General features: G+C 45.2%; 1 protein-coding gene across 1 annotated transcript in view; it reads right to left on the reverse strand.

Moving 5' to 3' along the window:
• The window catches only part of LOC147661249 (NFX1-type zinc finger-containing protein 1-like), an 805,409-nt gene that overhangs the window by 319,711 nt on the left and 470,372 nt on the right, over nt 1–15,326 (reverse strand). Inside the window, exon 14 of the mRNA XM_086951201.1 lies at nt 7,108–7,253. Within this exon, the coding sequence (XP_086807327.1) occupies nt 7,108–7,253 (146 nt within the window). The remainder of the gene's footprint in view (nt 1–7,107; nt 7,254–15,326) is intronic.

Here is a 15,326-nt window from a genome sequence, read left to right on the forward strand (position 1 = left end):
CTGCTGAGGGTCGTTGAAGGCCAAGAACACTTATTGTTGCCAATGTAAGTCCTCCACAGCTAGCTAATAGTTTTATATGTACTCTGCATTTTGTATTGTTTTAGTTTGTGTTTTGCAATGTTTATTTTTCTTTATTTTTGTTTAAGAAGGAGGAAGGATATGTAGTACTGGGTGTAGAATGTAGTCAAGGCTGTTTCTTGGCACCATTCTCTCACAGAGATTCTAGTATTTATATGGGATGATGTCAAGTTGTAGAATGTATTGTTTGAAGTACGGGCTGATTCAGACAACGGCTGGTGTTGGCTGAGGAGGTGCCCGTCTACTGTTGTTGCGTGTTTATCTAGGTTCCTGATCGATACTGTGACCTTATGCCCCTATTCGGCTATAAATCCATTTATTCCCTATATTGGCATAACCGTTCAAGTGCGATATTCAGAAAGTCATCTCTGGCCTCACACGAACAGAGCCACATTCCAGCATAGTTCTCTGCCACTTCCTTTGCAACCAATTAGTGCAATGACAGAGCAGAAGTCACTATCTGATATTCCTAGATTAACACTCCGAGTTCTTCAACAAGATAAAAACTCAGCAAACCTGGAAATCCCCGCTTGCTGTGTTTTGATTAGTAATGGAACTCTAATGAGCAACTGATAGCTATCACTTCCTAGTGACATCTTTAATTGACATCTTATGTCCAGCAAACTTGCGTCAAACCCAGCACCTGTCAGGTATAAATACTACCAACGTTGCCTTAAGCAATTGCTGTCGTGCACCCTGTTGTGCATCCCATTGCTGTTGTATGCTGTATGCAGTACGCTGCTGCTGCTGTCCCCTTGGTGGTGAAGCTACTGATACCATTATCGCTGCTAAAGCGCGAACGATGGTGCGGTGAGCTTAGGAGCTGAACAGCCGTCCCTCTGCGAAGAGCCCAGCAGATTTCAGCTGCCACTGACGCTGTCCCCCGCCTCCTCCTCCCGACGCGCTGAGAAGAGAGCCACTGCCTTTCTCCTGCAGAGAAATCCAGCTCCAGCGTTTCCAGTCTGCCCTCGCGGGTGACTGGGATATTGAGTGCCCCCTGAAGGAAATTCCAGACTTCCATCATTCTATTCAGAGGTATGGTGTTGACTAAACCCTTAGACGAGAATTCTTGAAGCAAACCTTGGCAAAACCAACTTAACTTAAAGCTACTTACTTACTCCCCTTCCACGTGTTAGGCTTAGGTCAGGCACACTGGGGTAGGCTTAGTTAGAAGCACCAGTTGAGTATTTTAGCCTAATGTATATATGACTGTATATATGTTTTATTACTTTTAAACCATTGTATGGCTAAGAAACCATATCAATGCTTTTACAGTATTATCTTGCAATACTTATCTTACTGTACGTACTTTTTATAATAACAAGTCTTGCAATTGTGGCAATACATTTCTCTTGTACGAGAAGAAAGACTGTTCAATAAATGTTAACCCTTTATTGACAAACGCCCGTCTCTCTATTCTCTACATATCGTGAAAGTAAACTGCACTAATCTGACTGAGTAAAATAACTGTCTATTGTTACACACGACCCTAGAGATTGACTCTTGATCTGAGGAGCAAAGTTGTCATGTTGCACGGTTGTTGGAAAGCTGAATCCCTTCTTGTCTGTGCCAGGGAAGCTGATCACTTCCCATGCAGAGAAGAAAGTTTCCAGTGACCTCTGAGCTAGTTGGTAACAAACCCAATTAAGTTTAGCATAGTCAGTGGAGGCCTGGAATATCCGCAGTTCCACGTCGATACTACTGTTTATGTTATTCCAATGCGCAGGGCCTAGTGGGAAACTAGGAACTACACTACACTGTGTAGCCATCAATAAACGACTTCTACTTACCTGATTTTCTGCATGTCTTTATTACTACATACTGCTTGGGAGATTAAGTCCCCTTGGATGCTGAGGGTTGTTGGGGGCCAAGCGGGATTGCTGAGATCAGAGGCCCGCTCTTTTTCTTAACCCTTCTGCAAAGCGGACTCCTAGTGCACTACTGGTTGGGGGATGAAGTCCCTTTGGCTGCTGGGAGTCGTTGGAGACCAAGAACCCCTGTTGTTTCCACAAGTACGTCCCCCACAGCAGAGTTGCTAAGCTGTCGTCGGAGACTCCACCCCCTTTCTCAACCTCTCTGCAAAGGGGCCTCCTGGCACACTAATGGTTGGGTACGAAGTCCCCTTGGCAGTTAGGGGCAATAACTCCTATTGTAGCCACATTCAAGTCTGGAGCACTACTGGTTGGTGGATGAAGTCCGCTTGGCTGCTGAGGGTTGCTCAATGGTGCCACAAGTAAGTCTCCCACAGCAGGATGGCTGAGACATCGTCAGAGGCCCCATCCCCTTTCTCAACCTCTGCAAAGGGGCCTCCTGGCACACTAATGGTTGGGTATGAAATCCCCTTGGCTGCTGATGGCAGTTAGGGGCAATAACTCTTATTGTTGCCACATGCAAGTCCCCCACAGCGGAATTGCTGAGATGGCGTCAAAGGCCCCAACCCCTTTCTAATCCACTCTGCAAATGGGCCTCCTGGCGCACTACTGGTTGGGGTATGAAGTCCCCTTTGCTGCTGCGGTATGTTGGGGGCCAATAACCCCTATTGTTGCCACAAGTAAGTCTCCTACTGGGGGATTGCTGAGATGTCGGAGGAGGACCCGCCCCCTTTCTCAATCATGCTGCAAAGGGGCCTCCTGGCTCACTACTGGTTGGGGGCTTAAGTCCCCTTGGCTGCTGAGGGTCGTTGGGGACCAATAACCCCTATTGTTGTCACAAGTGAGTCCCCACAGCGGGGTCTGAGATGTTTGATATCCTGCCCCATTTCTCAACCACTCTGCAAATGGGTATCCTGGCACACTACTGGTTAGGGGATAAGTCCCCTTGGCTGCTGGGGGTCGTTGGAGGCCAAGAACCACTATTGTTACCACAAGTAAGTCCCCCGCAGCAGGATTGCTGAGATGTCATCGGAGCCCGCCCGTTTCTTAACCACTCTGCAAAGGAGCCTCCTGGCACACTACTAGTTGTGGTATGAAGTCCCTATGGCTGCTGGGGGTCATTGGAGACCAAGAACCCCTATTGTTTCCACAAGTAAATCCCCCACAGCTGGATTGCTGAGCCTTCCTCAGCAGCCCCACCCCTGTCTCAACCACTTGGCAAAGGGGCTTTACGGTGCACCAGTGGTTGGGGGATGAAGTCCCCTTGGCTGCTGAGGGTCGTTGGGGGGCCAAGAACCCCTATTGTTGCCACAAGTAAATCCCCTATTGCGGGATTGCTGAGACGTCATTGAAGGATCCATCCCCTTTCTTAGCCACTCTGCAAAGGGGCCTCCTGGCACACTATTGGCTGGTGGATGAAGTCCCCTTGGCTGTTAAGGGTCGTAGGGGGCCAAGAGCCCCTATTGTTGACACATGTAAGTCCCCCACAGCGGAATTGCGGAGACTAAGTTGGCGGAGTTTTGCAGAAATGTGCTTTCCAAGTGGAGCACAGAGTGGCAAAACTCTGCAAACTACACCCACAGAGCAGAGTTTACCACCCACCCCAACATTCTCAAATCAGTAGGTGAAGACGTGGTGGATGCGCTCCTTTCGGAGATCTGTTTGGTGGTCTGTGTACAAGCTCTAGGGTGTGTCCGTAGGTTACTAGGTCCCACACCCATTAGTCCAATGTTATTTCCTTCCATTGGGGGAGGTAGTTGGAGATATTCCCAACCACACAGGTGAAAGGAGCAGGTGTACACTGTCACTGTTTGCAGCCTGTGTCCCGACTCTTGGGGGGGTGGGCTGGAGGGGGGTTCCTTTCGGCATGCTTGTGGTAGGCTGCTGAGGGTGGAAGGCTGTAGGGCTGATGGTAGGTAGGTCTAAACTGGGACTGAGGCTGATAATTTTGGGGTCACTGGTAGCTGCCCCTGAAGGTGGAGAAAACTCTTCCTCAAGCTCCTCAAAAGGACAAACTTCTTGAACTGGAGAGTGCCAAGAGATCTGGTGTTGTCCATGTCTGTTTTGATGGCTAATGAGGCGTCATCGATATGCTTCCCAAACAAAATCTCATCATTATAGGCCATATCTAGTATCTTTGATTGTACCACCGGTCTAAAAGAGGTAACTTGAAGCCATCCTTGTCACCTTAAGACCACTGCTTATGACGAAATCCTGTGGAGGTGATTTCAAGAGCACAGTCGATTATTTCTGAGAAAGTGTGTTACCCTTCCTGTAATATTTTCTTTGCCTCCGTCTTTCTATGTTCAGGGATCAAAGCAAGTTGACTGCTGACATCTGACCACATCTGGCGGTCAAAGGACCCCAAAATGGCTAGTGAGTTGGCTGCTAGGACCGTGATCGCAGACATGAGGGAGAATCTCCTCCCTAATTTGTTCAAGTGCCTGCCATCCTAGTCTTGCGGCAGAGAGATGGGTGCAGAGGGATTTTTGGAACACCTTTATACCGCTTGAAAGTTGATAGAGTGAGGCTTGGGATGACTGATGAGGCAAGCATGGGAATCATCAGTGGCATTGTATTTCTTGGCGAGGCGAGGTGGTAGTGGTGCTTCCGTAGTGAAATGTTTCAATATTTTATTCCCTCATCCCAGATATAATGTATAACGGAGATGGATCTTATAGACTTTCTGGCTTGCTCTTTAAAATCGTGTACAAAACAGTCTGACTGCTTGACAGAAGTTGGCAGATGAAATCGTTTTGCAGCTCAGTCCATGAATTATGAAAACCCCCTCTGCCATATTCGACTTTGGTTTTGCCGACTAGACTGTGGTGATGGTGGTCATCCTCATTGATTCCAGCATCAACTTTGTCATCGGCAGCGGCGTGCTGACAGGATTTTTAATCCTCGATGTCAATGGTTCTGAGGAGGGAAAATGCTTTTGCTCCAATTTCTTTGCAGACGGAGTAGAAGGTTGGGTGGAGGCCACGCCTGTGGAGATAAGCTTTATATTCTCCTTTCTTAGGGGTTCTATACAGTGTGTCTTCAAGGTATTCCTACTCTCCTTAGAAGCCCTATGGTCAAAGGATCTTTTGTCGGGACTGTTGGGAATTTTGGGATTTGAACTTCTGTAGCCACAGACGTAGCCTTCCCTCTCTACTCGCTATGGGGGAGATTTACCAAATCTCCACACAGCGCAGCACAGCCTCCTGCGAGGCTGCACTGAGTTGCAAGACAGGGAAGGAGCATGAGAGCACCATATTTTTAAAGATATGACTCTCTCTTCCCCTTTCCCTTGCGCCAACACTGATTACAGCTGCCGTGTGCCATGCACACACCTTAGCACCAGAGCTCTAGGGTGTGTGTGAGTCTAGCATAGGTTTTGTACAGGATGGGTAGCCTTCCTGTACAAAATACTATGCCTAGACAATAGGGAAAGCACAGTACAGCACGCATGCAAAGTCAGAAAAGGAAGGAGAAATTAATGCATTACTCCTTCCTTGCGTCTAGTTTAAAAGGGCACAGTTTTCTCACGTTAAAACCCTATCTACTGTGTTTAGTAAATTGGGTTTAGCATAAGAAACCATGGGTGGTTGCATGGGAACGCCCAGGCACCACCCTTGGGAACACCCGCACAGTGCAAAGTAATGCGAGCAGCGCTGTGCACGGGTTTTGCATTACTTTTACGTTATTTCCAGCATGAAACAAGTTTGAGGAAAAAAGATTTCGCGCATTTTTGGCGTCACTTATGTGATGCAAACACGGTGCAAAATCTTAGTAAATCTCCCCCTTGATGTCTTAGAAGGAAAAGTGGAGGTAATAGAGACAGTATTTGTGTTGGTCATCAACATGCAGCCTCCTCTTCCCACAGTACTTGAAGGATCTGAAGAGGCCTTTCTTAGAAGACTTTGACATTGTAGAAACAGAAAAGTTGAAATATATCAGCAAAAACTGAGTAGAGCTCAGGGAGACTCTCTTCACAAGACATACGGTAGAAAATTGGAAGGACTCAGCCTCTTTTTGAAGTGTTTTAGGGGGTGCTATCACCTGATTAGTAACAGCTTTTTAGTTAGTCCTTTTTTAAAAGGACATATATAGGCTAATAAAGTGACTTTGGATTGCCATTATAGCCTACGGTACTATTACATACTGCTTTACTATGGTAGGGTGGGCCACCCACTTTGACAACTGGGAATGATTCAAGCATGTGAATGTATAAAAGATCCAATACTGGAGAACCATCAGTGTCCAAGTATATCTGTCTTGGTCGGTATGGTATGCAGCATGTATGTCTCTTGTCTCATTTAAAATGGTCAAGGTATGGTGATTAAATCTGCAGCACACATAGAAGTAACAAATCGCCATTAGTGATTGTTTAAGAAAAGGAAGAGGCACCTACTGGCACATAAAAAATCATTACCTGCAATGCAGGCACCCTTGCACTCTGGTGCAAGGATACCTGAATTGGCTCCACGCAGCTAAATTTAGCACCATTGCTAGGAAAAACACAGGGTTGCACCGTATTCCTGTGAATATGGCGCATCCCTGCTTTTTGAAAATGTTGGCGCTCTCAAATTTGGCACAGCTCTGCTCTCCAACATTTTCTCATAAATATGCCCCTAAGTGTTTAAATTATGCCTAGAAGCGCTATTAATAATATGGAAAGATATCTTCTTCAATGCACAGGATAATCCTTCTTTTATGTCTATAGAAGCATAGCCCAAAGGAAGGGATATAGGTAGTTTGTAGTTATAGAAAATAGTCCTTCTATAATGTCTCAAGCACAATACTCATAACAAAATGACTATTGTCTGATTAGCAGAAGTTGAGTTTTCTTTTTTATCACAATGTACACAAAATGCAAATACATAGCATTTCCACGACTTCTACAGTCTAGTACTAATTATACAGACTAACACTAATACATGCAAATAATGTGGAATAGTATCTGCCCGGAGCAGAGAAGGATATACTGTGAGCTGAGCCCACACAGAAAAGTGTACACACTGTAATGGTGCCAGAAGCCTGCACTCTACAATAGAGCCAGAGTAGAAAAACATATAATCTGCGATTGTGCCAGATAAGAGACGTGTACGCTTCATTTGCGGATGAGCAGGGTAGCATAAACTATTTATTCACTAAAGCTGCATGGGGTTCATACCTGAGAGAAGCGCCTTCTCTGGAAGGGAAGTAAGACTTGATGCAGTCGCTGAGCCCGAATCTTCTTCAAGGAATACTGCTCCATGAGTGGATTTTTGCTCCTTCCACCAATTCGAACAACCCCAGAACTTTGGAACTGAAGAATACCTGAGAAGAGAATTTAACATATTTATAAAATATTGTTAGTAGTTTCAAATTCTGCATAAGTTCATAGAGGTGGATGCGACATCAGACACTTTCCTGGAGATCTGAAATCATGCACATAATTAGCACTGGCTTCACAGTCCTGCTGTATACAGACCTATCTACAGACATACCCACATGGGGGCTACAGCCGCTATGGTTGGAACATCCATTGGTTAGAGATGAACTGAAGTAGGTGATTCAATGAAGGTATAGCTTCCTCCTTGATCATAGAATGGGAAGCATTTAAAGTAATTGTATCAGGAGTATATATTCAAACCACTGAAGGGGCAGAAGCAGCGCTGAAGGTGAGTCCTAACCAGGTTGAACGATCCCTCAAGCACCTGGATGAAGCGGCGAATATGGACATAGCATTAACAGGGAAACTTAACAGCCAAAGGGAACATGTAATGACTAATTGGATGAATCGGATTAGCGACACAGAGACAGATTATGAATTAAATTAAATATTTCATCATTTTGGTCCCCGATTTCTAGTAATTACTTAGTAGGTGTTCCTGGATTCCACTATTGATTCAGCGAGGTTCACTTAGATTAGTAATGATTAAGCGGGTGTCCACAGGAGTTGAAAGGGTGAGAACAACTTGCATAGAGTGCACCTCACCCCTCTGCAAGATTAGTTTTATATGCCCGGGGGCGTCTTCTATTTGCCCTGGGTATGGAAACGACGCAGATAATTTACAGCTTATGATGTGGAACTTTCTAGCTATACAAAATTATTGGGCTACAGTGATAGGGGTAACCACTAGCCGAGGGACTGTGAAGGGCTACCTTCAGGGGTTATAACTGGGACCCAGAAAGAATAAAACAGTCACAAAGTTTGTGAATATTGCACTACCAAAAGGACTTTAACTATAAAGTGGAAAGAGGCTTTGCCTTTTGCTCTTGAGAAATCGAGGCAAGAATTGGTTTTTCGGACAGAAGCGGAGGGCATGGCTCTATGTAGGGAGGAAGGAATTGTTTCTTACCTGTGATCTTAGTTCTCTCTCAGGAGAATCTCCATTGAAATCATGAACCAGCCATGCACGGTCATCATCCCAAATCGCTTCTTTGAAATATAAATTCTTAAGTATAGATCTTTGCCTTACTTCAGGTAGGCAGAGTTTCAACATATCATCTTCTTTAAACTTTTTGCAGCGTACAAAATAGACTGTAATGGGCAATTGCTTTCACTCACTTTAAAAAAGGTGAAATTAATAATAAAAACTAGGAAAAATAACCAGATGCGAGATAACTCTCCCCCTTTAACTCATACACAAATCTGCTTTAAAGGAAATGGAGAAGAAGGAATAGGGCAATGTAGACGCATAGACTGCAGGTATGTATATATGACAACTGATACTGCACCTTTAAAGGCTCACAGCCCAGTAGTATCCCGACATTCCCAGCAGATGTCAATAACCTTAGTTCTTTTTTACAGAGTGATAGAGAGGAGGACTAATGAAAAGTAGGACGTCTGTTAATTACCTTTGTGCCTTCCACTGGGGAAGAGGTTGGGTTTTTTGTGATTTCAATGGAGATTCCACTGATAGAGAACTAGGATTAATGGTAACAAGCCATTCCTTCACTCTCAGGGGATATCCATTGATACTCTAAATCAAACAATGGGGAGGAGGAATTTAATGTGTCCATTCATTTTCCTCATTCGAATACTACAAAAATTCAATAAAAGGGGGGGGGGGTGGACAACGTGTAACTGCGTTAGCACGGTTTCATATTTAGAACCCTCATATACGCATTAGTTGGAACGGTGGCGGTATATCTTGATTCTCCGCCATTAAAATATGCGTTATTGCATTATCATTGGGTTCAGTTGTTGTATGCAAGCCTCAAGATTTTTCTACATGTCATGCCGATGTATTTCTTTCTGCATGGGCACAGAACCATATATATGACATGTGTCGAATTACAATTTGTGTGCTGTCTTTGTGTCCAAACCAGAGTTTCTGTTAGCTGAAGTGGTTTGGAGACTGTTGTTAGTTTACATACTACACAGGTGCCGCATGGATAATGTCCTGTGATGGGTGCCATGTCTATGCTCCTTGTTATATTGACCTTGTGTAGTTCTCGTGGTCGGGTGTGTATTAGCATGTCTTTGATGTTTCTTGTTCTTCTATTTGCAAATCTGGGTTTGGGCCAATTCAGTTGTCCAGATGTTAGAGTTAGAGTCTGCAGTCTTCTAACAGAGAAGACTGCAGGGAACAACTGACTTGGCCCCAGCCCTACCGGCCCGTCTGCAGTTTCCAGAGATCCTGCACCACAAATCATCTTGTCCATGCAGCCAACGACCACCAGAACCCCAGGGAGGATTGATTGCCTTCAACGAAGACCGGATTCCCTGCGAACAGCAGCTCTGTTCAAAAGAAACACCAAAAAAAGACTCAGAGCCTGCTGAGGAAAAAGAAACCCGACGCCTGGAACCACTACTGCACCCGTCGCCTACAGCCCGAGTTCAAGTGGCACATTGATCCCTGCGATGTCCCCCAGCACTCCAGAGTCCTAGTCCACTGTGGGTTGACACCTCTAGGACTCCCTGACGTCGCCTGCAGCCTCTGCACTGAGACCCCCCCAACCGCGAGTGGCCCGGTAAGGTGAAATCCGACCCTAAAAGACACCACTGCATCTAGCCGCGCTGCGACCTGGAGAAGAGAACCTGAGGTGCACCTACGTCACAGAGCCCTCCAACTTATCCCAGCTGTTGGTTCCTCCTGGATGTCTCCCTGGACCAAGCCTGCAGCTGAAATCCAAAACCGAAAATCCCCCTTGAAAACAACAGGGCACCCGACGCCAAACCAGCACCCTGCACCCATCTACCACTGTGCCACTGTGGGTGCACTTTTTGTGCTAAACAGTATCCCCCTTTGCCCTGAGCCTAACACCAGGAGCTTGACTTCCACAACCTTGTCGCCTGCTCACCAGCACCCACCAACTGGAAGCCCCCTATCCCTCATTGGATAACATTAGGCCTCAGCAATCTGCACCCAGCTGCCCTAGTGCCTCTGAGGGTGTAACTAGAGTGCATCCTTGACTCTGGGGGACCCCTGAGTCAACTCCCAGAACCTCAACTCCCACTACCAAATACTTACCTCAAAAACAAAAACACTATTTTCCTCCATAGGATTGACTGTTTTTCTTGGAATGTTTCTTAGTGAGGAGTTTGAATACCTAAAGAAATTATTTTAAATTGTACTATTTAACCAAAACGATTTTACTTACCTGTTTATAGGGAATGTCCCAGAGTAGTATCCAGGTACACTACTCTGAGTAAGAAAAGTAATCTAAAAAGTAACTTACCTTGTATTTTACTGAAAAGCCCATTCAAATCTTATGTACTGTATTTACAAAGTATGGCATTTCTCTGCAACCATCCTGTAAGTCAAAACAACGTGCATATACAATTACAATTCAAACTGTTTACAAACTGCATTACTACTGTAAAGTATTTGTTACTTACCTGTGCCAGGCTTGCTTGGTTCTATAAAATAAAATAACTAAAAGAATATTTTTATACAAACACAATTTGTCTGAAGTTCAGTCTTTGAGTGCGTGAATTCATTTGCTGACTGAGTGAGTACAACAAATGCTTAACACTGTCCTCTGATACTGCCTTACTGCTCGCCCACACTACCACAAATAGAGAGTGAGGTGCTATCTAACATTATCTCTGCCTACCTCTGGGGTTCCACTGGACTCTGTCCCTTCTATACCTCACTTTGGTATAGTTTATACCGAGCCAGCTTCCTACAACTTTTCACTGATACCCCTGATTCCAGTAGATATCATCAAGCTGTTTTACTCAGGAACCAGAATGATCTTGAGAGCTCCAAAGTGACCCAACAGTGGTGGCTCACAGATCTGCTGTACATGTCGGAACAACCACACATGAGGCTGCCAAGCAGACACAACCTTCTCATGAAGTTCGGAGGTCAGATAGTCCATCTCAACCTTTCATCTTTGAGTTTCACAGCCTCATTCCTGAACTCGTCTAATAGGGACACGAGTCTTCCACAAGACTGTATGGACATTCTAAACGAGGCTGAATGTCCATCCACGAGCCTCAAACTCAAATGGAAGGGATTGTGCATCTGGTGTTCTGACAAGAATGTCGACTCAACCTCCTGCCAAGGGGAGGCTTTCCTTCTACACTTGCTTCATTTCGCTAAATCTGGTTTATGATTTTCCTCCAATAATGACCATTTTAAAGCTAGTACTGGTTAAGTACTTCTTTGAAGGTATTAAAAGTGTTATTTCCCCGATATGTCACCCATATCGCTCCTGGGAGTTTAAAATTGTGCTTTTATGTATAATGGTTTCTCCATTTTAACCTATCCATAAAGCCTTATTACACCTTTCTTGGAAAACTGTCTTTCTTATAGTATCACATCAGCATGTAGTGTTAGAGAGATTCAAGCTTTATGCCCTCATGAACCAAATGCTATATAATAGTCATGAGAACTCATCTGAAATTCTTACCCAAAGTAGTTCCAGATTTTTATATTAATCAAACTATTAATCTGCTGACATTCTTTCAGAACCCTTCTTCTCCAGCAGAAAGATATCTCCACACTTTAGATGTGAGAAGAGTCTTAGAAGTTTAAATGGACAAAGCTAAACGTATACGCAAGTCAAGACAAATGTTCATGAATTATGGCCCATACTAGGTCAGCCACTTCTAAACAACCTATATCCAGATGGATAATTTCTTGAATTCTGTTATGTTATCAAAATGCGAACAAACCCCCGGCCATAAACCAACAGCCTATTCCACTAGAGGTAAAGCTGTGACAGCTTCTGTAATGATGAATATTCCTTTTGTAGAAATATGCAAAGAATCCACATGGCGGTCTGTTCACACCTTTACAAGACATTGTTGTTGCAGATACTAAAACACAGGCTCAATTAGGGCAAGGCTCCTTGAGGAATCTCTCTGCTTAGCTACTGCTGTTGGTCCTCTTTTTTCCCTTCCCCTGCCCTTTTTAGGGATGGGCTGTTATTCTATTCAATGCTTATGATTATCAATGGATATCACAAAAAATCAATAAAAGGGGGGAGGAATGGACAACTTGTAACTGCGTTATCACAGTTTCACATTTAGAACCCTCATATATGCATTAGTTGGAACGGTGGCGGTATATCTTGATTCTCTGCCATTAAAATATGCATTATTGCATTATCATTGGGTTCAGTTGTGTTGTATGCAAGCCTCAAGCCTGAGGCAACCACTTGAGAGCGCAGTAGTGTCCAGTGATTGATGGTGAGTCTCACTTACGCATGAAGTGGTCAAAATGATAAATTAAAAAACGTTCTCACATCCATAAAAAGAATTTTATTAAGGTGAGGATGTGAGAGGTTATTAAAAATTTCTGTTGGGTACATAGTCGGAGCGTGTAACTGGATCCACTGTACCCTATGTTTGGTTAGTTCGACATGTTTCTGCCCCACTGTGCCCAGCCGGGTCTATGGGGCATTCATCAGGACAAGAAAAGTTGTACTCACACGCTTTGTGCAGCTACAAAAAGTGGACTGCCTTGTTGCCACTATATTTTCAAATGATTTTACGTTGCACCTGCAGTTTCGAAAACATAAATACAATGTGTACATACTCATAGAACACACATGGAGATTGTGAGCTTTAATTAAGCATTGTAACTATAGGCTATCTTGCACCTGTCATTTAACTGGGACGTGAAGAATGTGAAGATGATTACAGTTAGCTATACGGTATGTGACTTCAACCACATAGTCAATGTCTACTTAATTATACTGGTGAGAAATGATTAATCTAGAAAGATAACACAGAGCAAAGTAACGGTCAAGTTCAAAATTGTACGACATTCTGGTCAACCGTTAGGCGCAATATGCTAGTGAGGTCTAAGCTAGATTCTACCGGTAGGGATCGAAAAATTGAGAATTACCTCTTTGACTTTAAAAGTATACTTCATCGGGGATTAACCGGAAATTATTCCAGAACTGTGATGAATGAGAGCAAACTATTATTAGACGAAATCTGACGTTGAATTATGGGACTCCTAAGTCCCGACGCGTGTATCTTACCCGCTATTGGTGTTGTGCCTCCTTGTGCTGGCTCCGCCCCCGGAAGTCGAGATTACTTCCTGCTTGTGTTTTTACCTACAATTTGGGTCATAGAGATAGTAAACAGACTCGTGCACGTTAGGTGTTAGCGGTCATAGACATAGACATAGGTCCAAGAATTGTTTATCAGGCTGTTAGTGATTATATATCATGTCCCCGGAACAAAGTTTATTGGAAGCAGAGATCTCTATCAATCAGCCTTATTTCTACACAATTATTATTCATTTGTTGATATCATGTATGTTGTTAGTAATTCAGTCCTATGTACCAATTCTAAGTAACTCTTTCTCTTTTTATGGACCTTTATTTGTACTCGCACTGGTTGGTCTAGAAAATGTGTTAGATCTCTAAGTCTTAAAGGGACTGTTGTGCATCTTCTTTCGTCCTTTTTCTTCTTAGGTTGTGGGAATCTGCTTTCTTGGTTCAGGGCTGCCAATGGGCTACTGACCTTAGGGTGAGTACACCCTTGGTGTGCTCCCCCCACGTGGGGGAGTGGGCACAATCCCTAATCCTGAGTGGGGAGTGCCTGCCATCTGCAATATGGCGGGTACCTCGCCTCCCCCACCTGAGGGATGGAGTTTACAGAGGTGGGCACACCTTCTTGGCTGGCTAGTTTTTCCTGCCTGTCTTCCCGCCGAAAAGAAGGGGAGAGATGAAGGGGGCCTGCTCCTGCTAGCAGGAGAGACTGGGGGTCACATTACAAAGGCTGCCAGGTCTTTGAAGCTCTCCTGCCACAGACGGCTCTTCCTGGCCTGGGGGAGGTGTGAGCACCTCCACCCAGGAAAGGCTATGTTTTTGGGCTCAGGGAGCAAAGGATCCTACCCTAGTGGTCGGGAAACATATTTCGTAGTGGCAGGCTGGTGTGTACCAGTCAGGAAACTCACCAGAGGCTGGTTGTTTTTCAGGGGGCATCTTGCCCTGTGTGTGCATTTTGTATTAAATCCTACACTGGGTTTAATGTGCTGAGAAGTTTGATACCAAACTTCTCAGTTTTCACTGTAGCCATTATGGTGCTCTGGAGTTCGTAATGACAAGCTCCCAGCACTGCACTTACAATACCTAAGAATGGAATTGGACACTTTAGGGTTAGAGGGCTCATGTACCCGTACCCTCATCACTGGTATAGGGCGCCCAGCTAGAGGGGTGACTGATCTATCCCAGGGCAGTGGGTTACAGGCAAGGCACACAGGGATGTGTGCCAAGTCGACTCTTCACTTTGTTCTGCACCAAACCATGCAGCCTGCAAAGGCAGTGTGTGTGTGTAAAGGTACAGGGCCTCTAAGGGTGGCACAATAAGTGCTGCAGCCCTTAGAGGTCTTTCCTGTTCACAGTGCCCTGGGTACATGTGGTGCCATTTAGCAGGGGCTGACCTGTGGCTAGAGATGCCAATTGGGTTAGTTTTGGGGAAAGAATACCCTTTTCCATGCTCATGACGAGCTGAGCTCGTCATGAGGCACAGTGCTCCGGTGCTCATGACGAGCTCAGCTCGTCATGAGCACCGGAGCACTGTGCCTCATGACGAGCTCAGCTCGTCATGGGCCGTGGAACTCTCAGGTGCGGGGAGAATTCCCCTGCTGTGCTGAGCGTTCCACAGGAGCCAATGCACCTGTGACGAGCTGAGCTCGTCATGAGCACAGGAGCACTGTAGCTCATGACGAGCTCAGCTCGTCATGAGCATGCGGGCGCTGTGCGCGCCCCCCTTGCCCCCCAGCACAGCGGGGGAATCACCCTCGCAGCGAAGGGGCTACAGGCCCCCGGAACCTGACTGGCAAGGACCTAGTCAAGTCAAAAGTGTATCAGTAGTCTGGAAAAAATGTGGGGGGTTACTGCAACAGAACCCCACTTTCCTACACAAGCCCTTCCCTCCCCCCAGCCCAAAGGCCAGTAGACTGGGAGAGTCTTCCTAGTCTTTCTGGCGAGTAA

The sequence above is a fragment of the Lissotriton vulgaris genome, unplaced genomic scaffold, assembly GCF_964263255.1.
Source record: "Lissotriton vulgaris unplaced genomic scaffold, aLisVul1.2 SCAFFOLD_534, whole genome shotgun sequence".
NCBI lineage: Eukaryota > Metazoa > Chordata > Amphibia > Caudata > Salamandridae > Lissotriton > Lissotriton vulgaris.